The sequence below is a fragment of the Macaca thibetana genome, chromosome 1 (assembly GCF_024542745.1).
Source record: "Macaca thibetana thibetana isolate TM-01 chromosome 1, ASM2454274v1, whole genome shotgun sequence".
Classification (NCBI taxonomy): domain Eukaryota; kingdom Metazoa; phylum Chordata; class Mammalia; order Primates; family Cercopithecidae; genus Macaca; species Macaca thibetana.
Genome location: NC_065578.1, coordinates 20,445,659 through 20,460,320, shown reverse-complemented (window position 1 = coordinate 20,460,320; position 14,662 = coordinate 20,445,659). Strand labels below are relative to the sequence as shown.

Genomic DNA, 14,662 nt, shown 5'->3' with positions numbered 1-14,662 from the left:
TACCGAGGCTGCAACAAACCCTGGTCACCTGTTTTCCAACTTCAAAAATGGGCACAGAAATGGGTTTTTCCCCCTGAAGGCCACACAGCCAGGAAGTGGCAGATTCAGGATTGAAACCCAGGGCTTTTCCAGCTATGGCACTAGGGCCCTGCTGTATTCATGTAGCAGAGGGCAGGGACTCCCGGAGCCTCGTCTCCCACGGTGAGAGGCTGAATGCGTGCAGGGAGAGGCTCCAGCCAGGGAGGTCTTCGGGGCAGCCCACAGCTGGGAGCCAGCCCACCGCAGCCTGGGCAAACAGCGGGGCCGGGCCTCATGGCTGTGTAGTCACCACCAGGCTAATTTTACCCACCGGCTGGTGTGTGCGGGCAGACGAACGCGGGACTGTTTGTTTTCCTTGGGAGTCCATGTTTGAAGTCCTGACTATTTTTAAAATAGGGCCAAGAGCATAACAGCAGCCGCCTGCGGTGACCACCACACTAGTGTTCTCTTGTCACCGCGGGCGCCAGCCCGGGCCACTGCCCCTGGCTGACACCTTGGGAGTGCAGAGCCTGGCTGACACTGGGCCCAGATCCACCATTCCAGGCCTGCACCTCATAGGTCCCCTGCTCTATCCTCCACTCTGTCTCCCACCTTAGAACCTAGGTTTTGCAGAATGCATAGAGGGCCAGGAGTACAGAATGGCAGGAGAGGTGGGAAAGGTGCCCCAGGACCAGCCTGGATCCAGGCCATGGTCATGGCCATGAGCTTTGAAGTCAGATTTAGGTTTGAACCCTGACTCTATCACCTACTGATCAAGGGCCTGCCACCTAAACTCTCTGAGCCCAGTTTTCCTATCCATAAAATGCGACTGGCTGGGCGTGGTGGCTCATGCCTGTAATCTCAGCACTTTGGGAGGCTGAGGCAGGAGGATCACTTGAAGGCAGGAGTTTGAGACCAGTCTGGACAACATGGCAAGACCCTGTCTATACAAATAAAATTTGTTTCAAAAATTAGCCGGGCATGGTGGTACAGACTGGTGCTCCCAGCTATTCAAGGGACTGAGCCAGGAGGAGCACTTGAGCCCAGAAGGCTGAGACTGAAGTGAGCCGTGATCACGCCACTGCACTCCAGTCTGGGCAACAGAGCGAGACCCTGTCTCAAAAATAAAATAAAATAGGCCGGGCGCGATGGTTCACGCCTATAATCCCAGCACTTTGGCAGGCCAAAACGGGTGGATCACCTGAGGTCCAGAGTTTGAGACCAGCCTGGCCAACATGGCGAAACCCCGTCTCTACTAAAAATACAAAAAAAACTGGCCGGGTGTGGTGATGTGCGCCTATAATCCCAGCTACTCATGAGGCTGAGGCAGGAGAATCGCTTGAACCCGGCAGGCGGAGGTTGCAGTGAGCCAAGATCGCACCACTGCACTCCAGCCTTAGAAACAGAGTGAGACTCCATCTCAAAAGAAAAATAATGATAAATAAAATACCACTAACATCTATCCACAGAACCATCATAGGAGGAAAGGCAGTCACCCAGGGAAGTCCCCAGGACCCAGTGGGTGGCTGCCACCGGAAGGCATTTCTACTGCCAGTGGGGAGACAGGTGGTTCAGAGAGGCAGAGTCCTTGCTCTCCGCTGCAGCCAGGAGCTCAGGGAGCAGGGCGGGCTGGGAGGGGAAGGAGAAGGGGACCCCAGGTCACGGGTCCCTTGCCCCACCCCCCCAGCTGTTCCCACAGAACCTGACCTCTTGGCGTCTTCAGAGTGGAAACGAAGCCCCCAATCTTCCTGCAGGGAGCCTCATCGTTTCCAGCCCGGCAGCGACTTCACACGGGCTCATTAAACTTCCAAATAACAGACTTGCTGTTTGGCTTTGGGGTTTGGGTTTGTGTCTTTCTTTCTTTCTTTCTTTTTAAGCAACAGTATTTATTTTCAGGGTGGACACCAGGATTTTTGTTTCATGTACAGTCTGGGGACTGGGAGGCTTTTGGGGGGTGTTGGTGATGGAGACGCAGGTGGGGCTGGGAGAGAAAGGAAGAGGAGGAAAGAAAGGGGTCCTCACACAGGTCCTCCCTCCCCATTCACTCCCTGGCTTGTGCCCCCTGACGTGACCCCCCTCCTCATCTCCTACCCCCTCACCTGAAACATCTTCCCTCCCCTCCAATTTCCTTCAAGTTCCTGTCCCCTGCTCAGGCTGTCCCTGACAAACCCCTCTGAGGAGCAGTCCCCATGTAATTATACCCTGTGCCTGTACAACAAATGTTCTCACATCCATGACCTCATCACGGCCTCCCACGGCCCTGGGAGCAGGCAAGTGTGGCTCTCAGTTCCTGCTGCACAGGTGGGGAAACCGAGGCACAGGGAGGGGAAGGGACTCACCCCAGGCCATGTGTCGGGTGAAGGCAAGCCAGGATGAGTGGCTTGGCCTCAGATGTCTGCTCACTGAAAGGGGCCAACAGCACTGTGTGTCCTGAAAAGGGATACTTCATCCACCATGCTGGGAAAAGGGCAGACATGGGTCTCTACTGTAGAGGGGCCAAGTGGCCCCCAGAAATTTGTGGGGGCAGTGTATGGAGGGCTGAAGGCAGGTGAGTTTGTCTGGTGGTGGAGAGAAAGAGGTGAGGCATAGCTGGGTGGGGGGGCTTTCTCTGCCCCTCACCGAATCCCCATTCCAGGCTCAAGGGGCAGAAGTCCCCAGATTGCCTCAGCAGTCCCCCACAGTAGGCAATAAAAGCCTGAAAAGGAACGAGCCGGGCGTTCTCACTGAAGAACAGAGAGTAGGCCGGGCGCGGTGGCTCACGCCTGTAATCCCAGCACTTCGGGAGGCCGAGGCGGGCGGATCACAAGGTCAAGAGATCGAGACCATCCTACCTAACACGGTGAAACCCCATCTCTACTGAAAATACAAAAAATTAGCCGGGCGTGGTGGTGCGCGCCTGTAGTCCCAGCTACTCAAGAGGCTGAGGCAGGAGAATGGCGTGAACCCAGGAGGCGGAGCTTGCAGTGAGCCGAGATCGCGCCACTGCACTCCAGCCTGGGCGACAGAGGGAGACTCTGTCTCAACAAAAAAAAAAGAAAAGAACAGAGAGCAAGCGTCACATGGATGACTTCTGCCTCATGAGTCAGCTCAGTTTGTTGAAGTGTGTTTCAGGGTAAGGCCATGTGGCTCCTGCATAAGTGCCACCACCTTCTGGGCACTCGCTAGGCCTCAGGTCTTGTGCTGAGCTCCACAGGGATTATCTTAATCAGTTTTTGGCATAAGCTTATGAGGCAGGCACAGTTTACAAAGGAGTTGTGAAAGGGAAGCCTCAGAGAGGTTAAGTAACTGACCCAAGGTCACAGAGCTAGCAAAACGCAGGGTGAGGTCTGGAACTCGAATTTTAAACAAGAGAGCTGGCACTAACCAACCACTGTACACACCAGCTCTTCGCTGGGCATGCTGGTGGTTGAATGTACAGAAATGTGCCCATCTGTGCCCATGTGAATGCGCAGGGCAGGGAGACGCCACTTGGCCACCACCACCTCCCTGTGTAGTGGGGGGCAGAGGTGGGCACAGCACCAGGTTCCAATTTATGGAATCATCCCTGGGTGCCTGGTTCTTGGGGTGTGGTGGCGGTCACATGAGGGTTCACCCCGCAGCCCCACCGCAGAGAAATCCCACAGTGCCTGCCTGCCCAACCGCAAATCCCCTAATGGGCTGGGAGCCTCCCAGGTGTGTGGGGAGCCAGGCCAGGCTGCTTTCTCTGGGCCAGCCTGGGCCTGAGGCCTCCTGCCCACCAGAGGCCCCACCTTGCCCCATCCTTGCCCCGCTGCCCCCGAGCACTCACGTCAATGTCCCTGATGTTATGCACGAGCTGGTAGGCGATGTCCTTGCAGCCCTGGCTCAAGGCCTCAGGGGGCATCTCGTTGTCTGAGTACCAGTCCCGGTCAGCTGAGTGGGCATAGGCGGCGCTGGGGGTGGCATGGTTCACTCTCGTGGTGGTTACAATGCCCACAGATTTCCCTGGGGTGCAGGAGGGGCAGGTTTGGCTTTATCCACAGATCAGGGTGTCCCAGCTGCCTCCTCCCTCCCCCTCCCCCTCCCCCTCCCCGCTAAAGACAGGCCCCCCTTCAGTTCGGAGGATTGCCTGGTCTCAGTCTCCCCACCCACAGCAGTAGGTGTCTGGCAGTGGCTGCTAAGTAGCTGAGCAGCTGGAACACTGCCTCTGGGACCCTCTCCCCTCATCCCGAAGGCCCTTGAGATGTGAGCACCCGGGCTGGAGTCCTCCCCTTCATCAAGGCGCCCACAGGACCCCTGAGGGATCTCAAGTGGACTGTGGCTCTGTCACCTGCGTGTTGGCCTTGTCACCTGTTTTGGCCTTGGCCCCTGACTAAAGCTCCTGGGGGCACGGGCTGGGCCTCCCAATTCTGAGGAGGGAAGGGGCGTGGCTATGGACTGCACCCCACAGGCTAGCCCTGAGCTGACTTCTCCCTCCTCACACCAAACCTATGAGGGTTTTATGTTCCCACCCGTTTTACAGTCAAATGAAGAATCAACTCAGGGAAATGAACTGGGAGCAGAACCCAGCACTGAGTGAAGCCTGAAGCCCCCAGCCTCCCCCGTCATGGAAGGAACCCCATGGATATTACAGACTCCCAGACATCATAGCTGGGAGCCCCGCAGAGAAGCCTTCTCTAGCCCCTTCCCGTGACAGAGTCGGAACGACTGAGGCCTGGACAGGCCATGAAGCTCACCCTGCTCCCCGCTGCTCCCCGCACTCACCAGCGTCCTTGGCCCAGCGCAGGATGGAGGTGACCTCATTCCCCTGGGTGGTGTTGCACCGGGAACGCTCGGTGGCTGCGCTTACCCCCACGGTGCCCTCGTTGGCCTTCACCCCACACAGGTAGGCGGTGGCGGTGCCGGCACTGTCAGGGACCTGGGCATTGGTGTTGTACGTCTGCAGGTGGGAGAGGAGGGTCAGGAGATGGCCAGGACTTCGCCCCTACAGCCACCCCCCCCGCCTCCACTCACACCATGGGGACTGGGGCGTGAAGAACCAGAGAGGACCCCATAGCCTTGATCAGGCCCACTGAAGCCCCTAAGAGCCACAGGACTACCTATCTGCCTGCTTCCTGCCGTCATTCCCTGCACCCTGGCAGCACTGGGGCGGGACCCCGGCTCTCCAAAGTACGGAGAAGTGTCCGGCGGAGGAGTGGGGCTCAGGTGGGGTCAGCAGTGGCCTCTCTCTGGGCCTGGGGCTGCAGGAGCCAGTGAGGGGTTGGGGAGCAGGGGAGTCCTGGAGAAGGGAGAGGGAGGGGCCTTCTTGAAGGAGTAGGGGTCCTAGGGATAGGATAGTGAAAGTGAGGGGAGGGGGACTGGGGAAGGGAAGGGTGGGGCCAAGACCAGCTCTGATTTCTCTGCCACCTGCCCTATGGCCACCCTCACAGGGTTGCCCTACATCCAGATGTTTAGCAGAGACCCCGAAACTATTTGCCTGTCTCCCTTCCCCACCAGCCTGAGAGCGCCCTGAAGGCACAGAAGGCACCACAGTCCCCGCTACTCCCCCAGAAGTGAGCCTGGGGCCTGACCCAGGGTGTGGAGGTTATTACATAATGCCACTATCACCACCACCAATAACAATAGCTACCCGGCAGTGCACACTGCCTTGAACAACCTAGGTCAGTACAGGCATACCTCACTTTGGTGTACTCCACAGACACTGTGTTTGCTACAAATTGAAGATCTGTGGCAACCCTGTGTCAAGCAAGTCCATCAACATTATTTTTTCCAACAACATGGCTCACTTCATTAGTGTTTTTTAGCAATAGCATATTTTAAAATTAAGGTATATATGTTTTTTTAGACATAATGCTGTCCTACACTTAAAAGACTACTGTAGGGTGCAAACATAACTTTTATATGCACTGGGAAACCAGAAAATGTGTGACTTGCTTCATTACAATATTTGCTTTATTACAGTGGTCTGGAACCAAACCCAAAGTATAGCTGAGGTATGCCTATAGCTTAATTAACTTCACGAACCACCTCAGAAAAGAATGAATGACCTAGAACTTCATGCAAAAGCGTATACAGGCCAGGCACGGTGGCTCATGCCTGTAATCCTAGCACTTTGGGAGGCCCACGTGGGCGGATCACCTGGGGTCAGGAGTTCGAGACCAGCCTTGCCAACAGGTTGAAACCCCGTCTCGACTAAAAATACAAAAATTAGCTGGGCATGGTAGTGCGTGCCTGTAATCCCAGCTACTCGGGAGGCTGAGGCAGAAGAATCACTTGAACTCAGGAGGCGGAGGTTGCAGTGAGCTGAGGTCATGCTACTGTACTCCAGCCTGGAAGACAGAGTAAGACTCTGTCTCAAAAAAAAAAAAAAAAAAAAGTAAAAAGCATATACAGGCCAGGTATGGTGGCTCACGCCTGTAATCCCAAGACTGGGAGGCCAAGGTTGGAGGATCGCTTGAGCCCAAGAATTAGAGATCCCCATCTCTACAAAAAAATTAAAACATTATCCAGGTGTGGTGGTGCACACCTGTAGTCCCAGCTACTCAGGAGGCTGACGTGGGAGGATGGCTGGAGCCCAGGAGTTGAAGACTGCAGTGAACTATGACTGCACCACTGCACTGCAGCCCAGGCAACAGAGCAAGACCCTCTCTCTAAACACACACACACACACACAGGCACAGTGATGCTATGGTGTCAGAAGTCAGGAGGGTGGCTGCTGCAGGTGGGGAGTGAGCTTGGGCATGGAGGGGGGTCAGGGGACCTCTGGCTGCTGTCATGTTCGGATGCTCAACCTGGATGCTGGTTATACAGACCTGAACTGGGCTTGGGGATGGGGCTCACCTTGGAGAGGGCCACGAAGGGGAACTTGTCCATCTCCAGCCTGGTCTCCTCCCCAGGGTTGTGGTGGAGCTGACCCTTGAGGATGCGGGTGGCCGTCACTGTGGAGACGCCCATCCCTGCGGTGGGGAGTGGGGGCCTCAGTCTCTCGTGCTCCTGCCTCTCCAATCAGCCTACTTGGGTACCCAGAAGTTCTCTAGTTTGGTACCAAGGCAGGCTCGGGCAGTTGGCTCTGTAAATGTCAGGGAGTAGCCCCTCTCACCTTACCTCCCAGATCCTCAGGGGGCTAGCTGGCAGAGCAGTCCTCTTGAATCCACAGTCTGGCCCCTCATCCTTTTAAACACCCTTCCTCCAGAGCCCTAGCCCCTTCAACGCAGCCCCCTTCAACTCAGCCTGGCTCCCTGGGCTCCTAGCTAGGTGTCCTGTCTCCCCACCCCCTGCCCCCACAGGCCCCCGGGCCTCACCATCTCCCAGGAACATGATGACATTCTTAGCCACGTTGGTGTTGAGCTTCTGAAGCTCCAGGGCATATTTCAGTGTCTCTTGCGCTTGGTCTCGCCAGTACTTGGGGTCTTTCTCTTTCTCTAAACAGAGAGAGACAGTTACTTGGCAGGGTGAGGACAGCCTCCCATCTCCAGACATACAGATCCCCTCACTTCTGATTGCTCAGGCTGGAATGCCTGAACTTGGAGGAGGGTGCAATAGTTGTCCCCCTAGACAACACACCTGTGGTTTATAAATATGTGCCATCCAGATCCTCCAGAAAAGCCCGTGGACCCTGGGGTCTTCTGCTCACATCTCAGAATGAAGAAACCAAGGGTCAGAGACAACGAGCGACTTGCCCAAGGCCACGCAGCACAGACAGACACTGGCAGGGCTGGGCTTCGCTCCAAAGCCCATGCTCATTCCTTCTACCCAGTAGGGAGATGAGCTGCTAAGGCAGCAAATGAATTGTGCTAGCACAATTAAGAGAGTAATGTTTAACCTATTCAATAAACTCCTTCCAGCAGCAGGGGTCCCCTGATGTAGCCAGCCATCAATTATAAACTCTGCTTAGCTTATTCATTAAAGTAGGCTCAGCAGGAACCTGACTTGGTGGCAGAGTTAATAGCAGTGCTGGAAAGCGAAGCTTGCCTTTTGCTTAATGTGTCAAATTCAAAGGAGCCAGGTGATCTCACTCTTGTTAGTTCTAGATTAGTTATCAAGGATGACATTCTGCATCTCTCATCACCTGCCTCCATCCCTCTTGGCTGATAATGACTTCTGGATGGGGCTTTATGGTTTTGAGATAAAATAAGAACTAAGAACACTTCTTTCTCTCTCCCTCTTTCTCACGTGTGTGTGTCCAGCAACGAATCCACAGCTTTAGTGCCAGACAGACCTCAACTAAAACCCCAGCTGCCAGGCATGGTGGCTCACGCCTGTGATCCCAGCACTTTGGAAGGCCAAGGCAGGCGGATCGCCTAAGCTCAGGAGTTCAAGACCAGCTTGGGCAACATGGTGAAACCCCATCTCTACTGAAATACGAAAAATTAGCCAGATGTGGCGGTGTGCACCTGTAGTCCCAGCTACTTAGGAGGCTGAGGCAGGAGAATTGCTTGAACCCGGGAGGCGGAGGTTGCAGTGAGCCGAGATCACGCCACTGCACTCCAGCCTGGGCAAGAGAGAGAGACTCCGTCTCAAAAACAAACAACAAGAAAACCCCCAGCTGCTCCAAGTACTAGCTGTGTCACCTCCCTGAGCCTCAGTCTCTTCCCCTGTCAAATGACATTGCTGGCACCATCCCCTCAGAGTCACTCTAAGGACTGGGCTGAATAAGGCAAGTGACACACCTGACCCATAGGAGAGGCTCAAAAATTGCCTCCCACCCCCATTATCCCATCTCCAGGGCTGGACCAGGATCCTGGCTATGAGAGCTAGAGTCCCTCCCAGAGTCTGCGGGGCCCCTCTCTGTCCCGGGGCCCTATCAGATCTGCTCAGAAGCCTAGAGAGGAGGCTCCCTAGCGGCTTCCTCTTTTGAGGCCTCCCACTGCACAGAATGGGAAGCGAGATCAGGAGGAGTGGGAGGGTCTTGTCCAAGGCCGTGTAGCATGTCTGTGGGCTGGGGACACAATTCTTACCTTTTGGCCCAGCTCCGACATGTGCCTGGCTCTTGGGGTGGGGTGGGTGAAGAACAGCCCTCCTTCCTCACACACGTACCGGCTCCGGGCGAGATGCCAGGGGCCCCCCACACAGCTTCTCTTATTCCTCCCAACTGCCTTGGTGGGTGGGCACCAGTGTCTCCTCCACATTAGGAAATGGAGAGCCTGAGATCAGGGCCCCAGTGGGAGAACTGGAAACTCACGCGTTGCCGTGGCTCTGCCCCAGCCTATGACAGCACAGGCGAGAAACGGGCACGATGCTGCAGTGCACCTCTAGCCTTGGATCCAAGCACACCCCACACCCCTCCCCAAGAGGCCTCCCCTTACGTCGCCACCACTCCAATCCCTCAGCCCACTGCCCTCACCCTGACAGCCCCAGGTCCACCCTCTCTCTTCTGGAAGTGTCTGCTGAGGGCATCAATTTCAGACATCCCCAAGCAGTCCCCACTGGGAATAGGGAGCACCTTGGCCCTTCTGCCCGACAGGGTGCCTTTGGACAAGAGTTTCCGCCCCAGGAAATGGGAGACCCGTAGCTATCCACGAGTAGTTCTAGGATGACATGAGATAAAGTCTGGGCAAGGCTGGGGCCAAGGATTTTGCTCGGAGGTCCTCCAGGCCCAGGCTGGTTCCAACCTCCCTCCTGCCTTCCTCAAAACCCCCCACGGTGCTGTTGGTCATGGAGCCTCTTTGGCCAGTTGGCTGCCATTGGGTGGTGAAGACCTTTCACCCACCCTGACCGCCGACAACCTGTCCCTGCCTTAACAGCTTGGAGTCCCGGGGCTGGGCTGACTTCAGCCTGCCCCACACCTGTTGCTCTTGTTCAGCCCAGGCTCTGCCACCAGGTCCCCTGCTCGGTCGAGGGCTTGTTCTCTCTAGATTGGAGTCCCATGAGGAGTCCTTGTCTTTTTCACCAGAGCCACCCAGGGCCTATCCCTGAGAAGGGTTTGGAGTTTGGTTTAAGCAACGATGGCTCTGGACAACTGGATTCCAAGAGGCCATTGTTTCTGGAAACTACTAAATGATATGTGCAAATGCTCATGATAGAATGCCGGGGAAAGGGCACTGATCGGTACATACTGTATGATTCCATTTCTGTGAAGCTCAAAACAGGCAAAGTGAGTCTCTGGTGACCAGTGTAAGCCTGGGCATCTCCTCTGGCTTTGGGAGGGGGTTGGCATAGGGAAGCCCACAGATGCCCCATGACCAGAAATGTTCTGTCTTGATCTGCGTGGTGGTGACACAGGTATAAATATATGTCAGAAATTTTTCATGCTATGTATTTAAGATCAGTGTCTTTTTCTGTAAGTTATACCTAACTGAAGAAAAAAAAGAAGGCTGGAGTAGTGGCTCAGGCCTGTAATCCCAGCACTTTTGGAGGCCATGGTCGGAGGATTGCTTGAGGCCAGGAGTTTGAGGCTACAGTAAGCCATGATTGTGCCATTGCATTCCAGCCTGGCGACAGCAGATACAAAAAGTTGAATGGCTGAACGTTTAAAGATTTTTTTTTTTTTTTGAGATAGAGTCTCGCTCTGTCGCCCAGGCTGGAGTGCAGTGGCGTAATCTCGGCTCACTGCAAGCTCCGCCTCCCAGGTTCACACCATTCTCCTGCCTCCGCCTCCCAAGTAGCTGGGACTACAGGCGCCCGCCACCATGCCCCGCTAATTTTTTGTATTTTTTTTTTTAATAGAGACAGGGTTTCACAGTGTTAGCCAGGATGGTCTCGATCTCCTGACCTCGTGATCCGCCCACCTTGGCCTCCCAAAGTGCTGGGATTACAGGCGTGAGCCACCGCACCCAGCCGTGAAGAGTTTTCATGTTGTCACTTTTTCACCTTTTCCCTTTTCATCCATTAGTTCATCTTTCACCCAGGTGGGCTGTTAAGTGCTGAGAAGGCAGGGACCCCGTGCCAGAGTGACCTTGGTCCCCCAGGGATGCAGCTGGCATCACGGGGTCTCAGAGGCAATGGCCTGAGAGCCCATCGGCTCAGGCTTGGTGCCCCATTGCACCCCATCTCCTCATCTGCTGAAATATAGCCGTCCTAAGAGAAGAGACCAACACTCACTGAGCATCCACTCCTTGCCAGACACTGTGACTATCCCATGTGATTCCTGTGATGGCACTAAGCGGGAGGAACTCTTATCCCCACTGGAGAGATGGAAACACTGGGGTGCAGGGAAGGCAAGTGGGGACTTCTAGCCACATAATGGACTGAGCCGAGGAAGGCTCTCCTGCAGCTCCAGATACAGAAATGCTGGGGGAAAAAAATAGCACATAGCTTGAAAAAGGAAGAAAAGGGGAAAGGAAAATCCTCAGGAGGCAGCACTGATGAAGGAATCTAAAACCAGAGGGGCCCACAGGAGATGATACTGAGAGGAACGCCTGGGACAGCAGGCCAGGTACAGATTCAGGCTGAAGCTGGTTTCTTTTCTTTTTTGACACGGAGTCTTGCTCTGTTGCCCAGGCTGAAGTGCAGTGGTGCAATCTCGGCTCACTACAACCTCTGACTCCTGGGTTCAAGTGATTCTCATGCCTCAGCCTCCCAAGTAGCTGGGATTACAGGAATGTGCCATCACGCCCGGCTAATTTTTGTATTTTTAGTAGAGATGGGTTTTTGCCATGTTGGATAGGCTGGTCTCAAACTCCTGACTTCAAGTGATCCACCTACCTCAGCCTCCCAAAGTGCTGGGATTACAGGCGTGAGCCACCATGCCTGGCCAGAAGCTGGTTTCTTTTTAAGAGACAAAGTCTCACTCTGTCACCCAGGCTGGAGTAATTTGATTATAGCTCACCATAATCTTGAAATCCTGGGCTCAAGTGATCCTCCCACCTCAGCCTCCCAAGTAGCTAGGACTACAAGCATGCAGCACTGTGCTCAGCTGTTTGTTTGTTTGTTTTTAGAGATGGAGGTCTCACTATGTTGCCCAGGCTGTCCTCAAACTCCTGGACTCAAGCGATCCTCCCACCTCAGCCTCCCAAAGCCCTGGGATTACAGGCATGAGCCACCACACCAGGCCTGCCGAAGCTGTTTTAAGGTACACATTTTGCCTTGGAGCTATGGAAGGGACAGAGAAAGACAGTCATTCGTAAGAAATGTGAATTCAAGTCCAAATCTGAGCCAGGTCTAAGTGGGGATCTGAATTTATAGTGTAAGAATTGCAAACCAAGAAATTAACATAAAAACTGGCCTAGAATTAGTTGAACCCCTCATGTCCTGAAAACACCATGCCACGCTGTGGAAACACTTCCGCGTGAGTCTCCAACAGAAAAACAAAAAACTGTTGAAGATGAGTTCACTAGTGAGAACTACAAATGACAAGAAAATGTGCGATCCCGTGAGGGAGAATGAGCAGACAAAACCGACAGGAGACGCAGCGGACCAAGACTCGGAAGAGTCCATAGGATTCATTATATTTCAAATTATCAAAGATAAAAGAGAGAACAGAAACCCCAATCAAAGAATAGTATAATATAAAAGGGAAAAGGCTGGGCACAGTGGCTCACACCTGTAATCCCAGCACTTTGGGAGGCCAAGGCGGGCGGATCACTTGAGGTCAGGAGTTCGAGATCAGCCTGGCCAACATGATGAAACCCCATCTCTAATAAAAATACAAAAATTATCCAGGTGTTGTGGTGCACGTCTGTAATCCCAGCTACTCAGGAGGCTGAGGCAGGAGGATCACTTGAACCTGGGGGGCAAAGGCTGCAGTGACCTGAGATCATGTCACTGCACTCCGTCCTGGGTGACAGAGTGTGAGACTCTGTCTCTGTCGCAGAAAGAAAGCATCAGGCCTCTGAGCCCCAGCTAAGCCATCATATCCCCTGTGACCTGCACGTATACATCCAGATGGCCTGAAGTAACTGAAGAATCACAAAAGAAGTGAAATTTAAATGGCCCGTTCCTGCCTTAACTGATGACATTCCACCACAAAAGAAGTGAAAATGGCGGGTCCTCGCCTTAACTGATGACATTACCTTGTGAAATTCCTTCTCCTGGCTCATCCTGGCTCAAAAAGCTCCCCCACTGAGCACCCTGTGACCCCCCCACTCTTGCCCGCCAGAGAACAACCCCCATGACTGTAATTTTCCTTTACCTACCCAAATTCTATAAAACGGCCCCACCCCTATCTCCCTTCGCTGACTCTCTTTTCGGACTCAGCCCGCCTGCACCCAGGTGAAATAAACAGCCTTGTTGCTCACACAAAGCCTGTTTGGTGGTATCTTCACAGGGATGCAAGAGAGAGAAAGAGAGGAAGGGAGGGAGAGAGGGAGGGAGGGAGGGAGGAAGGAAGGAAGGAAGGAAGGAAGGAAGGAAGGAAGGAAGGAAGAGTAAGAAGGAAAGAAAGAATAAAATATATATATATGGGAAAAGAGTGACCTATCCGATTAACACATGCAAGTAGCAGGGTTGAGGTTTCCTGCTCTGAACACTGTTTTCAGCTCTTAAATATTTTGCATGGTTCTGGGACCTTGAACATAGACACTGCCCTCACCCTACCCCATCCCTCCACCTGTGTCCCCAAGCATACCTGGCACTAAGGAGTTGGTAAGGCAGGTGCCAATGGCCAGTACTAAGAATGGTGAAATCATGGTGCACCCCAAGACCTGCTTTATCCCTGGAGCCCAGAGATGCGATCGACGCGGGTGGGAGGGGGTGGGCTGGCAGTGGTCAGATGTTAACTGATGTTCCAATCCTATAAATTAAAAAAAGAGAAAAAGAGGCATGTGGGGCACGGCTCTAGAGATCCCTTTTTCACTCAGTCATTCCTTGATTCATTCATCAAGTATTCGGTGAGCACCTATTACAGACCAGGCATGGGGCTAGACATTGGGATGCCAAACCCAGGTGGTCCCTGTCTCAGGAAGCTGAACCACGCAAACAGTTGTGTCGGTATCAACGAGTTCCATGCTGCAAAGCGGTTCCGTCCCATTTCCTAAATGAATTTCCACTTTCAATTCATCTGAAGCCCCCAACCTCCCAGAGTCCAGTCTTCTGGTGCAGTGTTTCTCAAACTGTAAAGAGAGCAAGCATCTGAATTCCCCCAAAGGCTTGTTACAACAGATTCCCGGCCCACCCGCGAGGCTCCGATTGTATTTCCAATAAGCTCCCAGGAGAGGCTGCTGCTTTGCGGACCACACCTTGAGAAGCCCTGTTCTAGAGCACTCGGTCTTCAGCCTTTTAATTACCTGTGCCCCAGGAACATCAGGGACAAAACAAAGCGTGCACCCCTTCTTTCAGGACCCCTGCATTTGCTACATTCTCTTCTAGAGCTTGTCGTTTATGGTAAGAGATATAAAAATGGTAGGAGTCACATATGTGAAAAGACTGGCTGGAAGCGTGGCTATTTCTGGGTGGTGACATCACAGACAACTGATTTTTCTTTTCCATTGTCTTTTCTGCATTTCCAAAATTTTCTTTTGTGCTGAGATACAGTATTATCTTTATACTTTTTTTAAAACATGTTTTTTTTTAAAAAAAAGTTGGATTGTAATTGAAGAGTTTAGGTGGAAAATAAAAAACTGGAAGGAAATACACCAAAACATTAACTGTGGTTTTCTCTGGGTGGTAGGACTATAAATGATTATTTCCTCTTTTTTTTTAGGTTTTTGAATTTTCCAAGTAGCCTAAAACAAGCGTGTATTAATGGCATAAGAATGTTTTTACACTGTGGTCATCCTGTTAAATCACAACGAACAACCTCACTGGCAGC

At 53.2% G+C, this 14,662-nt stretch overlaps 1 protein-coding gene across 4 annotated transcripts in view; it reads right to left on the bottom strand.

Annotated features, from left to right (window-relative positions):
* The window catches only part of ALPL (alkaline phosphatase, biomineralization associated), a 69,449-nt gene that overhangs the window by 10,923 nt on the left and 43,864 nt on the right, over positions 1–14,662 (bottom strand). For 3 of the 4 annotated variants that reach the window (XM_050791446.1, XM_050791452.1, XM_050791459.1), the window contains exons 2-6: positions 13,481–13,645; positions 7,278–7,397; positions 6,817–6,932; positions 4,741–4,915; positions 3,806–3,981 (exon numbers count right to left, since the gene is read on the bottom strand). In XM_050791446.1, coding sequence (XP_050647403.1) covers positions 3,806–3,981; positions 4,741–4,915; positions 6,817–6,932; positions 7,278–7,397; positions 13,481–13,541 — 648 coding nt within the window. In that variant the 5' untranslated portion in view covers positions 13,542–13,645. Of the gene's footprint in view, positions 1–3,805; positions 3,982–4,740; positions 4,916–6,816; positions 6,933–7,277; positions 7,398–13,480; positions 13,646–14,662 lie in introns of those variants that run through there. The other variant, XM_050791468.1, reaches the window with a different exon arrangement.